General features: G+C 39.0%; 1 protein-coding gene across 4 annotated transcripts; it reads left to right on the top strand.

Annotated features, from left to right (window-relative positions):
* The first annotated feature begins 1810 nt into the window (after window positions 1-1810).
* Window positions 1811-10729, top strand: MACIR (macrophage immunometabolism regulator). Of its 4 annotated transcripts, XM_068177143.1 has the most exons (4): window positions 1811-1882; window positions 3387-3452; window positions 6704-7070; window positions 9446-10729. In XM_068177143.1, the coding sequence occupies exons 3-4, from the start codon at window positions 6918-6920 to the stop codon at window positions 10088-10090; spliced, it is 798 nt and encodes a 265-aa protein (XP_068033244.1). In that variant the 5' UTR covers window positions 1811-1882; window positions 3387-3452; window positions 6704-6917; the 3' UTR covers window positions 10091-10729. The 4 variants fall into 4 exon arrangements, with proteins under 4 accessions (XP_068033244.1, XP_068033246.1, XP_068033245.1 ...); XM_068177145.1 differs by lacking the exons at window positions 1811-1882; window positions 3387-3452; window positions 6704-7070 and adding an exon at window positions 1919-2137; XM_068177144.1 differs by lacking the exons at window positions 1811-1882; window positions 6704-7070 and having other exon boundaries at window positions 3401-3452.
* The last annotated feature ends 11173 nt before the right edge of the window (window positions 10730-21902 follow it).

Below are 21902 nucleotides of genomic sequence, written 5' to 3'. Positions count from 1 at the left end.
GACGTTGTTGGGAGGAAGTTTGTTGGAAGAAAATTGTGATATACTAACTCACAAGATCTTACAGCCTAATTTATACCTCGGGACAACACAGGAAGATGGGATTTCCCACTCAGGCCAGTATTGCAGGTGTCAACATGAACCAAAGGAGTTTGTGTACTGTGAGCAACATGGAGCATTGTAATGCCCCTGAACTACATTCCAGGTTCCTCTTCTTAGACTGCTGCTTGACCAGATACATTCCCCATGTTCTGTGCTAAATTTACTAAGTTAGTTCTTAGAGCGCTTTTGTGATCTTGCAAACCCTATAACTCTTAAGGACTTGCAGAGCCTGTAATTAAAATTCCTTATAAAAACATTGGGTTTTATTTCTCTGATGTTTCTTCTAGCTGAGAATTCCAAGGAACACAAATTCCAGGAGCATTTGGGTGCACAGCGGTTAGTCTGGATGAATATGGAATGTCAACACTCTTCAGTGCAATTCAAGACCAGAGCACCTGCATCTTTCTTGGCAGGACCACTGGGACTAGAGGGAGAAGAGAACATGACCTTTGTACGGGGGTCATCCATGCCTTCCCAATCAGACTAAAACTTCAGCTGTGTGTTTAAGAATTAGTCTTTAAAAACTCAGTTTCAGAAGCAAAACCTAGCTTAAGTCCATCCCTAGGGGTTTAAGAACTGTGTGGTAGAGCTCGTAACTATTACTAAAGTGGAAAAACAGGACTATGACATAAAACTTTTTATTCCCCTTCCCTTTTATTTTACTTGCAAAAGTCAAGTTAAGCAATTGTTTGGAAGGTTTGCTGCAGCAATAGCATCTTTGCTTGTGCAACAAAATGCAATAGAGAAACGATCTAAGTGGTTGTTAGCAAAACCCGTCACTAAAGGTTTGTTACCTAGTCAGCGTTCAAACTTTGTAGGCTGCTTGGAAATACTACAGAAGTGGGCGGTATTCCCATGATGAGAAAGTCACCAAGAGATTGAATCCATTCTTACAGCTGTATACGACACAGAACGGCACGGAGGATTAAGGCTTATTAAACCAAGCTGAGGACAGGTGGAAGACACCGAGGCTCACGCCGGGGAGGGAGGCGGAGCTCGGAATGGCCTGGATACACTCCAAAAAGCTACCGCCGCGCTCCGCCCTCAGCCAGGCACCGGGCGGGCCCGGGGAACTGGAGCGCCGCGCACGCCGGCCCTGGCAGCTGTTGCTGCACGGCCCCCGCCGCGTTGGGCCGCAGGTAAGAGCGAGCGGGAATTCACCCCAGGCCGCGTGGCCCCTAGCCCTGACCTCGGCTCCCGGAGCTGGGTGCGCCCAGGGAAGGGCCGTAGGGCGAGAGCCTTCTGGGGCGGGCGGTGGTGCCGCCGGCGGGGCGGCCTAGGGAGCCGCACGGTGCGGGCCGCGCCTCCCAAGGGCGGTGCCGCCTGTGCCAGCTCCCGGCGGCCGTGGGGCCGGCGGACTGGGGGCCGGGCAGCGGCCCTGCGCTCTTGCAGGTCTCGGAGCCCGCCCTGCGGCCCCCCACTGCGGCGGGGCTGAGCCGGTGCACGGGAGCAAAGCAGTAGCTGCCCGGCAGCCCTAGGAGAGCAGGATTCTGGTGGTGATTCCCATGTGTACGTGGAAGCCGGGGAATTGCCATGCGGGCCCTGCAGCCTGCGCTGAGGCTGCTCCTATGCGCTCTCCGTGCCACCCGATGGGTGACAGTGTAAGCAGTGGGAAAGCCATTTGTTTGCAGCTGTATCTAGTATTAGTGTATGTATGCATTTAGGATGCATAACCATCTCCTCAGTTGCAGTTTAAAGCACCATACTCAGACAAGAGATAAACTTGAACATGACCTTACTATTGAATCTGACAGTGACAACGTGCACTAGTGCATAGCCTTTTGTGAGTAACTTTATATTTCTTTTGCTTAGTGAAGACAGACTCAAGAGTTCTATCTTAATATTTACTGTATGGCCTGTGAAGCTCATTGACTGCCCTTGTGCACTCATAGGTATATTAAAGTGTTACTTCAGAGTATTAAACTTGCTAAGCTGCTTTGGTTCATTAGCAGGCATGTTTTTCCAGTTCTGTCTCTGCACATTTACTGGAAAAGTGTCTTTGAGCAGCTGCAGTGCTGTTTTGAGTGGTATGCAGAATGCGGGAAAACAATCTCAGATCTGTATTCTCTGTATGTCTTACTTATATGCTGGTTTATATATATTTTGCCTAGCATAAATGTATTCTTTATTACAAAGAAAATAAGAAATTATGAACACTAACAAATGCTTCATATGAACATGTCTTTGTTACTGTATCTCTAGAGTGGGCCAGGATGTCATACATGTGTGCTTGCATAGCTGCATGCAGAAATGAATCGATGGCAGAAAGCTGCTCCTCCCACCACCCTTCTGCTGTTGGTATATTTTGAACCATATTCCGGCTAACAGGGAATTCGGGCTTGTTTCAGTTGTCTCTTTTCCCCCTTGAGGAAGAGTATTTGTTAAAATAATGAAGATAGAGGAGCATGGTTCTCACAGTGGCTTTGAAGCAGAGAGAAATGAGGCAGTGGCAGTGCTGTCACTGAACTTAAGCTCTTGTGTAAGAGTACTGACATTATAGTGTAGCTTTCTGTACAGTCTCTTTTTTTGATCAGCCTTATGCTGCTGGCTTGGCCACCAGCAATGTATAATCATATGCAAATGTGGTATGGTATTGCAAAGTCAGATGGGTCAGAACTGAGCATTCCAGGAGGAAGATTTCTGTTCACACTAGTTGAAAGTTTAATAGAAATTTCTTGTGACTGCATGTACTGTTGGGCTTCTGTTAATTGTTACTCTATACTTGCATTACACTTGTTTTAAAGCAGCATTTAAGGGAAGGAGCCTTTGAGAAGCAGGCAAACAACAAAACTTTAAAGCCTTTACAAACATTACTCTAGTGAGCTTCAGAAAGTGACCTTTATCAATGTGGACGGTATAAATGAACATGAAACTGATGCCTTAAGTTTTTGGTTTCATATTTTCCAGATTCTGTACTGCATTAGTATATAACTCTGAACTTCACATAAGGTGTTAGCAAGTTGTCTTCACAGTTTAGTTAGACAAAACAATCCTTTTCCAGCCGGAGAACCAAGGACACAGTTGCAGCTTCAGGCCCAAAAAGTATTAACAACAGCGAATTGAGGAGAGCAAACTGGGAGTATGGTACTTCATAACCTGAAGCTGTAATTGGACAATTAACCCCAATATGTAAATGGACCAAAACTTATAAAAGTGTGAAACCTCGTGACCAGTTGTTCATCTTGGGTGTAGCCATGGCCAGACTCTTGTACTACCCAAGGTGTATCCTTTGAAGGCCATTTCAGTAAATGCCTACTTTATTGCTTTAGCACTAGTGTCTGTTCTAGGGAGCCTCTCAAGGCATCAAAACCTTTCCACCAAATATCTAAGTATCTGCTGTAGATTGTAGCAAGGTAAGACAAAGAACAAGTGACTTTAAGTGCTTCCATTAAAAAAACTGAAAAAACTACATTGCATTGATTGAACATATTTTTTATAATATTTGTGAGTAGGTCTATTTTAAAAGTTTTTTCCTTGAATAGCTGTTCCTAGACAAAGGCTGGATATTGCACATTTTAGGCTGATCATTTCAAAATAATGTCACCAGAGCTGCACTGACTTGTAAGTATCGAATACTACCCAACCTAAATTTCTTTTCTAACACAAAAACAGTGGAGACACATAGTCCCATTAGAACTTTGGTTTTTAAAGAAAAGAAATCAGTATTTATTTGGTGAAAACTGGAATACTTTAAGCACTCTCTTTTTGTTTATTTGTTTGTTCCTGTCTTTTGTTTTTAAAAGGCAGTTTAGTTTTTTGTTCATATCTCAGGTTGTTTAGTGTCTTCCCAAGTGGGCTAACCTGAAAATAAGAAGAACTTTGAAAATTCAACTTCGATTTTAGTTGATGAAAAGATGGAAGATAAAAATACAGAGAAGTAAAAATGAAATTATAAGGGAAACATTTTTTTACTTACTAATCCAATTAAGAATAAAAATTATTTGTGTTACAATATGCACCAGCTATTTTGCATATATCTCACTGTTTCATTTTTTGATGAGTCAGCAAAGTAAACAACCACCTTTATGCTGGCCAGGAGCACCATTTTACTGACCAAGTGAAGGGGAAGTGTTTGCCTGTGATTCAATCCAACAAGGAAGTCTCATTGTCCATGTGGAAGGCTCTAAATATTTTAGAGAAGTTATTGTCTGTTAAATAATTCCATCTGGTATTGCTTGGCAGAGAGATCCTAAATGGCCTTCTTTACCACCATTTTATTTCACTCTCCTGCTTGCTACGTCTGCTTATACAAAATTCATTAGTCTGGTCAGACTCTTTACATTCCATGTGTCTCTTTTCTTTGTAAATTGTATGCTCTGTCAGGCTGATCTGGTCTGTGGTAATCACTGGTGTTGCTAGCTGTAGTTTCTCAGTAGTGCACTTATGATGGTCTTCAATGTTAAAAGGTAGTTTTCTGGATCATAATAGTTTTCTGATCAAAACTGTTAATAATAACAAGAATTTAAAAACTGATTCCTGCTACTTGGAGTAGGAGCATATTAGTAGAAATTGATGTAATCATCTTTTCAAAAAGAACACTTTATAAATCCTAGTTTTATATAAGCCATGTGATATTTATTGCCTGGTATACTGGATAGCTGAATGGCTTAATTTTTTACCTGTTGACAAGAACACACCCCCCCCACCCTGCCAATACACAGGCACACTTTGCTTGTTGTTTTACATTACATTCTGAAGTTACTGCACTGGCTTTATTTATTCAGTGATAACAATTCATGTTTTCTTAAGGTATGTAGGATTATAGTGTATGTTTTATGCATAATTTTGTTTTGAGGGAGTAAATCTGTGCTACACTTAGTTGTTACTCCATCTGAATGTTGTCTTATGTGGTGCAACAATTTCATATTGCCCCCATTCTCTTTAGCTTAGAGGACTATGGAATTTCTTGTAAGGAACAGCAAACTTTTTTTTTTTCCCTTCAGACTGCAAGGGGAATTATGTAGACCTTTTGCTCTTCACAAGGAGACAATTGAAATAATTAAAGGTGTCCTTGCTTCACACATGCTGGGCTATTTCACTTACTCCTGATGTCTAACAGATAAAAAATTTGTCTTTCAAGTGCATTGTATATATCAAGTAATGGCAGCACAGAGAAGGGAAAGTGTCAAAACTGGTCTCTAGTCAGGATGTTTGATTCTTTTACAGTTGGTATCACCACTGCCATCTCCATTTTGCTTTTCCTTGTTGCAATTACTATCATTTTATCAATGTGACATATCTTAGTGATTCTTAATTAAAAGTATTGCCTACGGCTTGACATCTAGGAGGAAGAATCAGTTCTGAAGAAGAAAACATTTACACTGCAGAAATTTAATGCTTAGCTAAAAGAAAAAAAAGGCATATTGTAAAATCAATTCAGATTCTAGCTGAGGAGATACGCAACAATAGAAATGTCAAATTACAGAGAACCAGTTATTTTGTTAAGATGTATTTACAGTAGTTCCAAAATAATGTGGACTTTCTACAAAGCATAAGAATATCAAGGAAAACTGCTCTTCATCTTTCTTCTTTTCAAATGTAATTAAAATTTGTGTTTTGTAAGTCACATTTCTTTCCTCAGAAAGAGCGTAAGTAATGCATGTAACAGAAGAAACAACACTTTATCAGAGAAAAAAAAGAAACAAGATTTTGAGTGCAGTGAAGCACATGGCAAGACATCATTTCGACAGTAAATGATTTACAGTGCAGATATTGTGATATCAGGCCCTAGTGTGTCATGAATGTCTGTTTTTCATTTGTCCCATGTTATGAGAAGGATATGAATGGTATCTGACAACTTTGTGGAAGATTCAATAACCAAAAATATTTTTATTTGCAAAATGTGGAAATGTTGATGGTTTTACACTGAATGAACCATCTCAAGAATATTAATGCATTCTTTGAGGTCATACAGTGATTTTTAATAGTTAATCTAGTATTTATTATTTCTCTGCTCTGTGTTTTAGACAATTTTCTTGGTATTTATCTGGATTGGGTCTGGTTACTTTATATGCAGAGCTTGCTTTAAATATACAGAAAATTGATAAAATCTTGTAAAATCTCATTGAATTCTATTCTGAAGGCTGTTTTGGTAGGTATTGGTCAAATGAATTCTCTTGGTAACTACTACTTCCAGTTACTTTTCATATGTTTTTAATATGTGGACTAGCAGCAAAGGATATGCCATCTTGTTCTTAGTCTCCTTGCTTAGATTCAATAATAATTATCTTTACTTATAAATTGTCTTGAATTGGCATCACTCTGTTGTCATTCTGTTTGAGAGGCAAGAAGACAAGCCAGCAGTGATCTGAAGAAGTAATCTTTTTAAACTGAAGTACTGTTTTTTCCAGTGTTATAACTGATGCTGGGAATTACTGATGAGCTTATACTTGTAAACAGCAGTGAATATAACAGAAGTTATCAAATGATTTATAACCATAGAAATGTCCTAAAGATACTGTCAGAAAGTATTAAATATCTATTTACAGGTGATGGTGCAGACACACACTGTGAATCTCAAATTATTTTCTTTTTTTTTTTTTTTTTTTTTTTTGTAGGAGTCTACTAAATAATGTCTTTATGTCTTTTCTGGTTTTTTTCCCAGTTAAGGATACAAATAATTTTGAAGCTGTATAGCAGCTTGAATAACTGGCATTAAAACTCTTGGGAAAGAAGAGCTGAACGCATACATGCTGAGTTTTGGCCCTTTGCTTATGGAGCTGGCCAGTCATTCCTGTCACCAGCTAGCAGTCCCTAGCTCAGTGCCTTCAGTTCTTGATGTTTGTGGCACCAGCTTCTGATGCTGCTGTTGCTTTCAAATGTCTGACAGATTTCTTGGTTTTAATACTGTTCTTCACACTGCAGCACAGAATGGGAGTTCTGCAGTTTCAGAACCTAAAGTACTTAGGCTGGACCTTGCTGTCTTGAAGACTTTCTGCTCTGATTTTCCATTGTACTGGTTTACAGCGAGGGTAATTATTGTGCAGTGAACTGCTGACTCCTTCCCTTCTGCATGGTTACTTTTCCAAGTTGATTGATCATGGTTTCCAGAGCACATGCCCATGTTTCAAACAAAAGTAAATTAATTTTAAAAGTTGTTTTCTGGGAAGAGCAGCCTTTGTGTTACTTTAAGACTTCAAATGCCAAAAGTGCATGAAGATATCTCTTCCTCGTACCTCTCCTTTAGGGCATATAGTGCTGTGGCAAGTGATTTGTTTGTTCTGGGCTTGTTTGTTTGTTTTATTGCTTTTGTTGTTTATATGTTACTAGGTAATATGATTCATTTCCAACCTTGCAGTACGTCCATTTTATTTATACATTTTCTAGCATCATTTCAGTTTCTTTTAACAGAACACATAGAGTCTTTCTGGAAGGTGACAGGAGAGATTTCCAAACTGCAGGATAAAACTTGGAAATTAAGAGCAAGAACAGATATTTAGGTTTCTTGCCTAAAATCACAGGGTAGCTGAAAGTTGTAACGCAGAATTTCTGTGTGCTGTGCCTCCAGTTATCATGTGCCTCCTCACCCCACCCCAGATATAATCCCACGCCTCGGAATGCCCACTGCCATTTTCCTCACACGCCAGCTGGAAGCAGGTCGCAGCGCCTCCGCACAGCTCCCCGTGGCAATAAAAGACTTTCAGCCTTCCATGTGTGGGGGATTCAGACGTTCCTTCAACTCTTTGCTGAAGTCTCTCGCTCGCGGTGGCAAGAATCCGCGGCCAACCCCGCCTGGACTGCGGCACGGAGCTGAGTCCAGAAATGTGGCAATCCCGGGTCCCAGAGAGAGGCGGTACCACTCTAGGTGCCGGAGCTACCCGGGGACCGGGAAAACACCATGCGACGCCGCGCATAAGGCTAGTGTTTTCTTCTGCCAAGTGATAACTGCAAACATCTCCCTCTCTTATTTAAAACAAATTAATGAAGATTGGTCTTAGTGGGATTTTGGGAGGTGTCTAATTGCAGAAGATGGTATAAAGTATTTCCTTGTTTGTTGCGTCATTGCTACTTGGCCTTTTCTAAGCCTCAAAATAGCAGCAATAGTAGCTTCAAAAGTTTGCAAACTCCTGGAAGTGTGTTTTAAGTTAGCCTTATTTGTGAAATATTACTGAGCTTTTGAATGTACTTTATGATCACATATAATTTCAGTATTCTTTCAGCTTAACACTTGGACGCTAACTTTCCTTCCTTTGTTGCCTTTAAACATTACATAGTTATGCTGATTTTTTTTGGTGAAGTATATTGACTACAGAGCCACTAGCTACACTAGCTGACCTTTAGGACGAAGGTGAGTCTGACAATGAAGAAAGCATCGGTTTGCAGGAAATGAAGAAAGCAGGTCACAAATGTGACCTGTTTTGTGAAGTAGCTGTGTCACTGAAAAAACAGATGACACTGAAAATAGAAATGAAAGGGAGGCTTTCTGATGTTCTGGCATCTGCTGCTGTATACTTGCTGTGATGGTGACCATATCTTTCCATGTTAGAGGTGGTAATAGCTTGCAGTGAGCACTTTTGTTTGTAAAGGTACCAAATAATGTATTAGAAATAGTTGTGAGGGAAGGGTAAAATAGTCTGTTTCCTAGGAAAAAAACAAATAAATTTTGCTTCTAAGAATTTAATGCTATGTTCATTAAACACAGTATACTTTGTTTGAAAAACATTAGAATCCTATTAGAATATAAAAAGAGTGTGTGTTTGATTAATTGTGAATAAGATGATAGGTGAATTTTCTTGGGGAGTGGGTGAGAATTGCTGATGACTTAATCAGGCAGGTGTAGAACACTTAGGATGCCATTCTTTGAATTTAAAGCAAGCTATGTGCACATCTGGAAGATGGAAGCATTGCAGTACACTCAGATCAGGTCTAGTCCATGGTCATATCTAAATGAGCTCATACTTTTTAGGCATGTTTTTTGAAAGCTTTGTTTAATAATATTATCAGTAGACAAATCACAAAGTAAAGATGGGGGAAGGTGCTGTGGATCTGCTAATGGATGTAGATGCTCCAAGAGGTGAGGGACTACAAAGAATCAAATGCATGAAAAGGCTGAAAAAATTATCCAGAAAGATGTTCCATTTTTGTGCATGATAGTATTCTAGTATGTTTTTAGCTATTTAGAATTATTACTATCTTTATGTTATCTTTTATTAAAAAAACCCACCCAAGATAATTTTGAAAGACACATGTTGGTCATAAGTCTGTTATGTGACACCGTGCAGAGCTAAGACCAGGCTGAGCAGGGAAGTACTGGTTATGACTTCTGGGTGATACAAAATACCTTTTCTGTAGTCCTCTCTCAGCACCTTGTGTTGCATTTTCTGATCATGCTCTGTTTTACTTTTAGGAGCAAAGCTGTGTGTTTAAAATGGAAGTTGATGTGAATGGAGAGTCCAGAACTGCCCTTTCCACCCTCTCTGTGCCTCTTGCAGAGGTGAGGTCTGCAGCCAGGATGGAAGCAGAAAAGCCACGCTGTTCTAGCACCCCCTGCTCACCACTGAGGCAGACAGTTGCAGGATATCAGATCCTTCACATGGATTCTAACTACCTGGTTGGCTTCACAACTGGAGAGGAGCTGCTAAAATTAGCCCATAAGTGTATTGGAAATGAAGAGAATAAAGGAGAATCTGGTCCTAACTTGGGCTCCAAACATCTTGATTCAGGACTTTCACGTTCCTCACGTTTGTACAAAACTAGAAGTAGGTACTACCAGCCATATGAGATCCCAGCAATAAATGGAAGGAGGAGGAGACGGATATCCAGCTCAGGGGATAAATACAATAAAGCTTTACCATATGAATCTTACAAAGCACTTCATGGTCCCCTGCCTCTCTGCCTTTTGAAAGGTAAAAGGGCTCATTCAAAATCCCTAGACTACCTCAATTTAGACAAAATGAGCATTCAGGAACCTGCTGACACAGAAGTGCTACAATACCAGCTCCAACATCTTACTCTTAGAGGGGATCGTATGTTTGCAAGGAATAGCACATGAGCTATCATCTCAAATTTAGATATGGTTTCTAATCTTATGTCTGTTGCTGCAGAAACCCACTGTTGTACTGTATACATGACTGTCCACATTGTAGGTGGTTTTATCAGCTCAAGCGTTACCAGGAAGTAATTTATTTGAATACAGTCTTGGCAATGCAGTGTTCTACAAATACTTGGAGAGAGAAATCTTTCGTGATCAAGCAGCTTCTGATGCAGATTTGACTGCAACTAGTGGTTATTTCTTTGGACACATTTTAACCAAAAAAAAGGTGTTGATTTTTGGGATTTTTTTTTTCTGTACTGCTTCTGTTTACACAACAGTAATTCAACACTGAAAAAGTTGTTATACCTGTTTGGTTGTTGCTAATTTTGTCTTGATATTAGAAACTGCTCTTGGATAAGTACCCAAGGAGGTTTTTTGGGTTTACTTTTTGTTTCTGTAGTAAAATGTATGTGTTTTTCTTACAGCGTGGACAGGAAAGTGAGCTTGACTGGATGAATCACTTGCTATTTAAACAATCCAATTCATACATTTTGAAACCTTGCTTGTACTGGTGATGTGGGTGAGATTCGTTCATAAAAGAAACATTTGCTGCTTGAATCCTATGAAATTATTTTTTTAGTTTCTGTAAGGAAGTAATTGCTTTGCCCATTTTATTCTATAAAACATGTTCAGAATTAATCTTTTAAGTTATTTAAAGCAAATCTTTCAGGAGGTAAAGTTTTTTTTTGTTTTTGTTTGTTTTTTGGGTTTTTAGGGGGTTTTTTGTTAGATTTTGTTTTTGCATTGCCTAGAGACAGAAAATGGAATGTGTGTATTGGTATGTTGGTAATGTTTCTGATTTTAACATGTGATTTTCATTTTGTCTGTAGTAGCAGAAGGTGTAAACTTCATAGCTTTGGAAATTTTGTTGACTTGAAGCAGTGAACACGAGCTCTGGAGGGTGGATTTTTTTCTTGACAAGAGTGCAACTGAAATACTTCTTGTCAGCATTGAAAGGATGATCTTGAACTTTGCAGCGGAATAATGCACTGGGTTACTTTTGTTAATAAATTTTTATCCAAATATGATATCAAATGCACATTTGACAACTGTATCCTTAGATGTGTTTAAAACATTTTGTTTAATTTGTTTTAATTTTACTTCAGTTTAAAAATGAAAAATAGTTTTCATACTGTATTTTTCTTAGGTGCAGTCTTGTACTGAAGCAGTGCATAACTTGATTTTGCCTGATGACCTCTGCAAAAGTTAAAAATAATTTCATATTGCTTTTAAACATAAATTATTTGATCAGTTGTTTCTGATAGAGTCAAAATATTTTTTGTTTGTTTGTCACTCTGAATTACTGGAAAGCACTAGTTAGTGCATTTACTCTGGGAAATGAAGAGTTCTTACACTGTCACTCCATAGTTTAAATGAAGGCAGCCCACTAGTGAGCATTTCGTAGTTTGTCACCGTTGAGGCAGGATGGGAACAGAATGACTCCAGTTCAGAAGGCAAGAAATGAACTAATTTATTTCAAATGCACCACTCTTTTATAGGGAACATCGTGCAGACCAATTTCATTGGTCTTAGAGTAAAAACATCTCACAACATTGGTGTGATCTGAATGACACATGGTGGCAGAATATATCTAAAACAATGTGAACAACAAAAGAGGTAAAGAATTATTTACATTCCTTTGAAACACTTTACCAGGCCAAAGCCCAGTTAGAAATCTCTCTCCCTGACTGAACTGAGAATACCTATAGTAGTTTGGTTATATTTTTTAGGTTTATTAGAAAATACAAAAAAAAAACCCAATGTGTATTTTTCAAAGTTAAGTACACTGGTGTAAATTTATTGTATTGAACGATGATCTTGAAAGTAAGGTCTTCGTATTAATCTTTAGTTTAAAAACAGAATATGGTCAGATGCCAAAGAAATAGGGGGTTTATTTAAGGAATAAACACTACTGTTTATTGAAATATCAAATTAAATTGTACTTCTGGCTGAAAAATAAAAAGGGTATTATAAACAGCTGTTGTTGTGAATTAATTTGCTGTGTAGGAGAAAAAGAGGACGATTAAAAAATACACTTTAAAATAAACTTCAGACCAGGGAACATTTAACAACAACTTGAAAGTTGGGGTCCTAGATTTCTGTGAAATAGATGCTTAGCTCTGTTCCTTTGTTTCGGGAAAAGAGCCATGCATTTTCCTTATGTGCATCTTTCTGATGTTGTCCACTGCTATAATTGTATGGCTACTAAGAGACTGTTTGATGGCTAACTAGCTGAGTTCATACATAAAAAATGTGTTGGTATTTTATCTTTGGTGATTTGTTTGTCAATGTGCTCAGACACGGTCATGTCATTTGCTTAATTCACACACACTTGCAGCCCTCATAACATGGGAAATACTATTTACACTACCTGTTATACAGACTAAGCAAGGAATTGTTAATAGATAACTTATGGTTTTTCTAAGTTTTAATGGTACCAATGAATAAGAAACCAATTTTCCAACATAATCAATTTTTAAAAGTTCTATAGTGTGGTCTGGTTGAAGCTAGTTATTTTCACCTTTAAAGCATTATGTGCTAAATGGACACAGGTGGAAGAGATCATCCTTAGTGAGAATATAGTCAGAAAAAAATAGAAAAAATGCTTTGAATAAGACTAATTTTATAGTGGAGCTACAGTAGAGTAGAGAAGTATAAATAAGTTGTTAAGCTATTTTAGGAAAAATGTAGATTAAAACTGAAAAATGTAGATGTATTACAATGCTAATAGCTTTAAAGACAATGTCAAGCTTGGCAACCATTGGTAAAATGCACATATATTTGCATGTTGTTGGAGCCGGCAAGTGCGGGTTTATTGATGATTCTGAGGATGACTTTTTGCATGAATGGTTTGTTGTAATCTCTTAATTGGGGCATCAGTTTCCATAATAAGTGATTACACTTAACACTGTAAGAGTGGCACAAACACGTGCCAGATAGACAGATCCTTAGAAGAACACAATAATGTTTGAATTACTGATTTTTTTTTCCTATGTCTCACAGTACATTGTTTTAGCTGGAAGGTAATGCCAACTTTCCAAGTCTTCGAAAACCTTCTGACAGGTTATATGGGTTTTTTTCCAGTGATTTTGCCAGGGTAATTTTTTTTTTTTTTCGTCTTTATTACATCACAAAAGCACTTGGGGAAATTCAAACTACCTTCAGGTCTACAGAATGTGGAAGGCTTCCTTTCCACATTGAAAAGGAATGTGGAGCAAGGGAACATTGCCCTAATATTTGAAAGCAGCAGGGGAACATTACCCTATTATTTTAATACCCAGTCTGTCTTACACCGTTCTTACCCTTAGGTAGTTTGGCGGTAGAGAATGACATTGATATAAACCTACAGAGGTCGCATTAGAAGAACTGGGGAAAGAAGACTATCACTTGTGGGGGAAAAACCCAGAATCAGTTGTCTTGTGTTGAAAACAAAGGAGAAGGTAAGGAAATGAACTAACCACATTGCGTGCATTTTTAGGAGACAAATTGTCTCACCTTGCATATGCCTGGTATCACTTATCAAGAAATTGGCCTGGAGTAAAAAGAGGGGGAGTCTCTCTTTAAGAGGAGGAGGAAAGCCTTGCACAGTGCTTTAATTTCTGTGGAGAGTGGAAGGGCAGAAAGAATTCACCATAATATACCAGGGAAAAGCTGGAAAAATAAATGGGAAACCTCAGAGGAGCAGCACTACAAGAACAGCAGGAGTGTAGTTCTAGTGTCAGAAAAAGCAAAGACATGGAAGAAGATGGTGTGCTGGCCTCAATTCTCTCTATGTAGCAATGGAATGTATTTCTGCCTGGCTAAGGAGGCTGATGAGATGTCTTAGCAAAATGTTGTGATCAGTCTAGGGTGCAGTGAAGGTAAGAAGCAGGAGCTTATGGCTGTGTGTGTAACACTTTCATACTCATAAGCTTAGGTAAAATTCAGATGGGAGTGCTGAAGGAATAAAATAATAATCTTTATTCCAACTGAGCATGGCCTGAATTCATGTTCTATGGTGTTTTATGATACTGAACAGCCCTACACAGTGTGAATAAGTAGATGGTGCAATTTTGTAGTCTGAGAAGCTCTCTGAAAAAGCAAAACTTCTGTCTGTTAAGTTCCTTTATTATTAATTTCAATTAAAAAAAATAAAGAATATTTCAAGCTTTGTTATATAATATGGTGTAAATACTGACTGTGATGTCTGGTAGGATTATTATTGCATTCCATTTTGGCATTTTGCTAGACTCTCCTGTGCTGAAGCTCCTCATGGGCTGTTCTTTCTGTAATGAGGCAGAAGTGCTAAAGTATGCAAGAACATTGACAGCAGCACTGACAGCCTGAACCCTATGAGAAAATGGAGCAAGCCACGATGTGCTGTAGTGTTTTACATTAGCTGATTTTTCAGGAAGTCAAAAAAATGTTCAAAAAAAGCATGAGGTGCTGGGATGCCTTTAGAAGTCTATTTCAGGCCTGGAATGCTGCAGCATAGAGCTTCATGGTGTGAACTATAGACTGCAAATGAATAAAAGCAGAAGTGGAGAGAGAATGTCGTTTGTGCACTGGAATATCGAGGGGTAGAACACCAACTTTTTAAGCTAAGCGGATGAGAGCAGAAAAAAGAATATATTAAATGCAAATTAATTTGTTTCTGCCTTATCTCAGTGCTTTTACATTTTTAATGTTAATTGTGGTCAACATCTTCCAATTTTTATGAAGAAAAATTGGAGGATATCCAGAATAGCTACAGCTCCAAGTGACTGACTATATGCAAGATTTTTACCTATCCATCTATAACAATGCTTTCTATAGAATTTAACTATTTTTATGAGCCTTTCAATATTTAGCCGACGTTTTTTTCAGAATTAGTCTTGGTAAAGAGATAGTTGGAAAAAAAATACTGAAGTAAGAAATACTGATGGGAGTCTCAGTAAAAATGGTAGATAAACCTTCGTGTAAATAATGGCCATCCTATTGGTTTAATAACTATGAAGTAGAACTGCAAATGTGGAGAAAACAAAGAATTATTCACTACTCTCAGGAGCAGAGGTGGCATACAATGATCTGTACAGATTGCTCCAATCTGTATTCAATTTTGCTCCAATTAATCTGATTTTAAGCCACGGCCATGTTTCAAAGATGATGAAGTGCTTCACAGATATTAGTTTTAACATTTCAGAGAGGCTTTTAGGAGTACCCAGTTCTAGGAACACAGAGTCATTTAGGTCCAAGATCATTGAGTCCAGTCATTAACCCACTGCCAAGTCCACACTAAACCATGTCCGTGAGTGCTACATCTACAGGTCTTTAAATAGTTCAGGGATGGTTACTGCCGCCATAGCCCTGGGCAGCCTGTTCAGTGCTTTACAACCCTAAACATGAAGAAATTTCCACTAATATCCAAACTAAACCTCCCCTGGTGCAACTTGAGACTATTTCCTATTGTCCTGTGGCTTGTTCTTTAGGAGAAGAGCCTGACCCCCTCCTGGCTACACCCTCCTCTCTGGTCACTGCAGAGAGAAAACAAGGTCCTCCCTAATCCTCCTTTTCTCCAGGCCAAGCCCCCCCAGCCCCTCAGCTGCTTTTCATCAACTCCATCCACTTCTCTGGACTCACTCCTAAATAAAAAAGATTTTTTTTTTCCTCCACATTTCTTAGAACCTAGATCTAAGAAGACAGAAGAAGTTATTTCAAATGCATCACTGGCCTTCTGAAAATGGAAGGCAGATAAAAACATTCAAAAGATACAAATTGTCTCACCTTGCATATGCCTGGTATCACTTCTCCAGCTTTTCCCTGGTATATTATGGTGAATTCTTTCTGCCCTTCCACTCTCCACAGAAATTAAAGCACTGTGCAAGGCTTTCCTCCTCCTCTTAAAGAGAGACTCCCCCTCTTTTTACTCCAGGCCAATTTCTTGATAAGTGATACCAGGCATATGCAAGGTGAGACAATTTGTCTCCTAAAAATGCACGCAATGTGGTTAGTTCATTTCCTTACCTTCTCCTTTGTTTTCAACACAAGACAACTGATTCTGGGTTTTTCCCCCACAAGTGATAGTCTTCTTTCCCCAGTTCTTCTAAATGCGACCTCAATGTCTTTCTTCTTGTGGGAGGCCCAGAATTGAACACTGGATTTGAGGTGCAGCTGTTTTTGAATATTTGAATATTTTTATCTGCCTTCCATTTTCAGTAGGCCTGTGATGCATTTTAAATAACTTCTTCTCTCTTCTTAGATCTAGGTTCTAAGAAATGTGGAGGAAAAAAATATCCTTTTTATTCTTACATACTCTTGTCATATAATGCATGCTTTATATGATTAACTGCAGAGTCATCCAAGATTTTAATCAGTATTGAAATTGCTACTGCAGTAATTGGTAACTTTTCTATCTGGCTTCAAAAAGAGGTATATTTTTAAGTGCATATAAATGTTGGCATTTCCCCTTCTTATATGATTTAGGCCTCCAGTTAATGGGAAGATTGCCACTGATTTTAACATTAGAGGATCTGGACTTCAGAAAATAAAGCTGTGACACTTTTTTGCTGTAAAACCTCCAATCAGCTGCCTGAATTCCTATCTCCTGTGGAGTTCTTGTTGATTAATTTAGAACTTCAGCCAGAAAGTAAGACCTTTTCAGAATGAAAAGATTGCCTCAGGTGACCAATTTTACAGGGAAAGAATCTCAACTTATTTTGTCTGTCTGAAAAATATTATCAGCTGAGTCTTGCTTACATCAGGAGAAATAATTTTGGGGGCACTATTTTTTGTATTTACTTGACATTGAGCTGAAGACAGAAGGCAGAAACCTTATGACAGCAGCTAATGCTTAATACTAATTCATATAAATATTGCCAGAAAAAAAAAAGGCATAAGTATATGTGTCAGTCAGAGGAGACATGACCATGGCTTTGTTCAGTAATTGGAATCATCCAAGGTATCCTTTAAAGAGAACTTAGGAAAACAAACTTATAACAATAGGTGATAAGCAATATTCTACTCCCACATGAAAGGTTTTCTTGTATCTTTGATCCAGAAGTTCATATAATCCTCATGTGGTGTGAAAAGGTAGTAATCCTGAGTGATAAACTGTCAGAAATTTAAATTTCTTGCAGCAAGTAATCATTCTGATTAAAGGTCCCTTTTAGACTGAGTATTTTCTCTGATTGGAAGACTAAATCTGTCTTTAATCATCCAGATAAGATGACATCATCAGGATGCTATAAACTGGCTGAAGAATTAAATGCCCGCTATCAAAATGCAAACCTAATTCTGAAGTTGGAAAAGGCCAGCTTTTTAAATTCTTTGATCAGCATTAGTTAATATGAACCCTAACTACACGCTATAGCTGAATAAGAAGATATTTATTAGAATGTGTGTTATATATAGGGATACAATTTTTATTTATTTAGCAGAAGAATTCTCAAAGAATTTCGCTTGGCCAATTGGAAGAAGCTTTTCTGCACTTTGTTCCAGCTGAACACTTATCTTTGGATGAATTATTGGTATACCTCTGTAGTAACATTTACATTATAGTTAGATTTATAATTTTTAGAGGAATGAGGAAGTCAGATAACTCACAGAATTTATCCACAGAAATCCTACCCATGTTTTAATTATGTAGAAATGAGGCAATCAAAAAGCAAGAAACCTCCAAGGAAAGCATTTCATTAAACCATATCTGGTCATTTGAAGATTTTGGGTAGTTATTACAGGGCTGATGTTAAGGATTTAAAAGCCTGCTTAATGCACAGGACAAGGCAGACAGTATTGATGGACTGCTTAGTTGGAAACAGGACTATAAGATGGTTGGAAAATTCACTTTTCTATGGGAACAAAAGATGGTAGTGAAAAGTTCTCTAAATACATCAAAAGCAGGAAGTCAGGAGGAAAAAATGTCAAAGTGATGCTTGAGTGATGAAACTAACAGACTTGGTAAATTCCTTGTTTCATTTTTATTGCTGAAAATGTTGGGGAAAGTGTTGTGCACACAATAAATTATTTGTACCAGAAAAACTGTGTGAAATCTCAGCCCGAGGATATTGGATTGATTTTTTTTCTTTTTTTTTTCTTAAACATTGAATTAATCAGTTGGTGTCAAAAACAGATTATTAAGGGAGTTGTCATATTTTCAGACAGAGGCAAAGTCCCTTCTGGAAAAATGTGTTCCAACCACGCATGAATTACTGTGCTTGAAGCAGGGGTACATCAGACTGCCCATTAAAACTGAGGTGATTCCAGTCTTGGTTGGCTTGCAGTGTCCCTTTGACCTCTTGGTTAGGAATGTATTTAAGAATTCTACAGATGGAGCAACAGCTGGTGAAGCACATCTGGACAGTGCAGAAATACCCATCTGCAGCCACCACCCCTGTAGGATATGTCTGTGCATATTATCCACATAGTTTATTTTGAATTCTTGTTTTCCCCTTGCCCCAGTGGTCCCAATTAGTGCTATTTTTCTCTACATCACAAAGCTAACTTAATCTCAAATTCAGTGTTTAAAAGTTATGTAACCAACTCTCCAACAGGGTTTCAGAACTAAGTAGTAACATTAAAATGTACAGAAAGCATTACTCAGAAACATAAATGCATTCCTTGCTTGGGTATTAACCTTCTGGAGTGTACATGTGTCTGTATCGTGTAAACATGAGCTATTTCTCAAGACCAAAACCTAGTAAATTTCTGTAGTATGCTGTGGAGCCTGGGGGCAAACTGAATCCCACAGGATGTGGCAGTTGCTAGGGTAACAAGCATTATTTGTGACTGCTTATTTTAAGAACTTCTCTTTGTGATGGGGCTTTTTCCTTCTTTCCTCCTTTTTTTATTCTCTTCTTCTTGCCTAAAAAGGGGATGGGAAGTGACATTTCATTTCCATACATTTTTTACATGAAAACATGATGGGTGTTTGACCCCTACTTGAACTAATAGAAAGAGAGAGGCTTTCACAGATAGGACCTCATTTATATCTGCAAGATCTGTTGAATTTTAGAAAAGCACATTTGACTTTTCCACACTTTTCTGTGGCAATAAATTTTGCTGCTGCTGACAGCACAAATGCTTTAAGCAGAATGAAATTAATTGGGAAATATTGAGTGCTGTCTTCTTGTTTCTTACAGTAATTCAGTCTGAATTCATAGGAATCCAAAGCAAAGATAGAACAGTATTTGCAAAAAGAGAATGTTGGTTTTAACACAGCCTCGCTTTTTGGTGGGGGCAGCAGAAGTGACAGAGGCAGCTTCTGAGAGAAGTTGCTCAAAGCTTCTACTATGTCTGGAAGAGCCAATCCCTGACGGCTCTTAAAATGGACGAATTAGAAAAGTTGGTCACTCCTCTGTGAAAACATATTTTAAAAAGAAAAAAAAAACATATTGCCCGCAGTCCTCCTTCCGAGGGATGGGGAGGTGTGCAGCCAAAGCCATGAGTGGCCATGTGGCCGCTGCCATCTCGGCACAGCCAGGAGTGGACTTTGCCTGCCTGGCTGCTTTTAGCCAGCTGTGCTGAGGATAGAAGGGCAGGTGCAGTGGCAGCAGCAGTGGCTTCTCCTTTTCAGCACCCCTCATGAAGAGAAGCGCTACGGCAGCTGGCGCCACCTGCGCTGTGCCAATGGGGTCCATGTGGCCAACATGAGCGATTCCCCAGTTTGGAGCCCAGACGGGATCAACCTTTCTGCACTGCTAAACCCTGTAAGAACTTTTCAATTGATAGAACTTGAGAAGAAAAGAACCCATGGACACCAATTCTCTCCTGAGTCAGAGAAAAGGTGTCTTAGGTTGCAAATGCAAGATGTCAGTGGGGATGTGTGTTGTGGTGTGTCCACAACTAGCCTCTGTGAGCAACCTGCACTCCCAGAACCCAGAGCATGCTTGCTTAAACTGCTGACGAATGAGACGAGAGATGGGTGTTTGTGTGGAACTTCAAGTGCTGTTTATTGTGATAAAGAGGGTCCAGGGACAGAGACGAAATGAGGCTGAGGACACAGGGTTTTATATGGGTGGAAAGAGGCGGAGCATTGCAGTAAGCCAGGACCAATAGGGGACAAGAGAGGGGAGAACATTCTAGGGCAAGTACATATAAGGAAAAAACAGCAGTTGAACTGGGTGATACCAACAAAACCTGCTGCATCAACATGAGCCTGAAAATGCCCATGGGACAAGACCATTGCATTCAGAGGGGTGTCCCTCTTTGATCTTGGTCACCTTTGCCCTGAGGTTAAATTTCCCGTGGTAGGCCCCTGGGCCTCCACAACTGTGTATTCTATTGCCATCTGTTAAAACCAGGTGAGGTGGTTTTCTTTATCTCTTCCATAACCCATCCTCCCTCCAGGGCGATATCTTCTGTTAATGGGCCATTGAGTCTCACTACATGATTGATAAAATTATATCATTCCATTGTGAGATGCTTCACCCAGGGGGAGGAGCCAAGCATTCCTACCTGGATATAATCAGAAATTCAGAGCACCACATGTAGCCTTTTCCCACTGGACTCCCAGAGGAAGACCAGGCCCATCTATACCACCACTGGACCTTCAGAGGAAAATTACATCCTTTCTACAGGCTCATTGTTTCAACACAACTACATTTGTCACTCCAGGAAGACTGCAGCAAACATTTAATCAGACTGGTACCAACACCCTGACAAACAGGGTGTCAGGTCATATTCTGACTCCATCAGTGTTGTTTTGTATTACTGCATTTTTATTTTTATTTTTATTTTTATTTTTATTTTTATTTTTTCATAATAAAAACTGTTATTCCCATATCTTTGCCTGAGAGCCTCTTAATTTCAAAATCATAATAATTCAGAGGGAGGGGCATTTTCCATTTCAAGAGAGGCTCTTGCATTGCTTAGCAGACACCTGTCTTTTCAAACTGAGACAAAAGGAAAAGATAAGGTCACAAGAGGAAAACAACATGGTGACATTAAGGTTGATGAAAGGAGGGAGGGACAGGAGGTGCTCTGAACATTGGAGCTGAGATTCTTCTACAAGCCATGGTGAGGATTTTAATACAACAAACTGTTTCCCTGTAATTCATGAAGTTCTTGGGCAGATGCAGAGGTCTACTCACTGCCCCTGAGAAAAGGTGTTCACACTGGAGCACATGGATGCTGAAAAGGTGTAATCTGGTGGGAAACTCAAAGAGAGAGAGAGAGAAGACCCTTGGTTCCAGAAATAGAGAAAGAGAGCTGTTGCTTCCAAACTAGAGTGGCTTACCCCTAAAAGACTACACCCCATGAACTAAAATGTCCCACACCATGTAGTTTGAGAAGAGTATTTTGCCTGTGGGAGTGACTTGCATTACAGATGGTCAGGTGGGACTGCTATTCATGAAAATTAGAACCATGCTGGAGAAGTTCACAGAGGACTGTCTCCCATGAGGGGAACCCCGTGACATAGCAGAAGAAATTAGTTTCCCTAGTCAAGCTGAAGATTTTGAGTGAAAAACTGACCAAAACTCCCATGCGCTGTCTCTTTGCACTGTCGGTGGAAAGGAGAGAGGGTTTGGAAGGGGAAAAAGGTGATCTAAAGGTTTATTTTAGTTTTCATTATCCTCTTTTAATTCTGTTAATGATGTCTTTTCTTTATACCTTTTTGAGTCTGTTTTGCCTTAAGTATTTTCTCCTATTCCTTAACTCATGAGCCCTTCAGTCTTTCCTTACTCCCTCCTCTACTCAACTATATCAGAGAAGAATGAATGAATGCTTGTTTGTATTTTTCGTGGGTGCCTGGCTTTTAGCCAGTGTCAAACCATGACAAAAACATAAAACTTTCATGTATTTCTTTTTTTTTTTT

The sequence above is a fragment of the Anomalospiza imberbis genome, chromosome Z, assembly GCF_031753505.1.
Source record: "Anomalospiza imberbis isolate Cuckoo-Finch-1a 21T00152 chromosome Z, ASM3175350v1, whole genome shotgun sequence".
Lineage (NCBI taxonomy): Eukaryota > Metazoa > Chordata > Aves > Passeriformes > Viduidae > Anomalospiza > Anomalospiza imberbis.
The sequence above is the reverse complement of the archived record's forward strand: the minus strand, read 5'-3'. Positions and strand labels throughout refer to the sequence as shown.

Excerpts from the sequence above, each read along its gene's own strand:
- MACIR (XM_068177143.1), top strand. The coding sequence starts at position 6,918 with ATGTCTGACAGATTTCTTGGTTTTAATACTGTTCTTCACACTGCAGCA. Across the intron at positions 7,071-9,445 it reads TGTACTGGTTTACAGCGAGG|GAGCAAAGCTGTGTGTTTAA; the intron begins GTAATTATTGTG and ends TTTTACTTTTAG.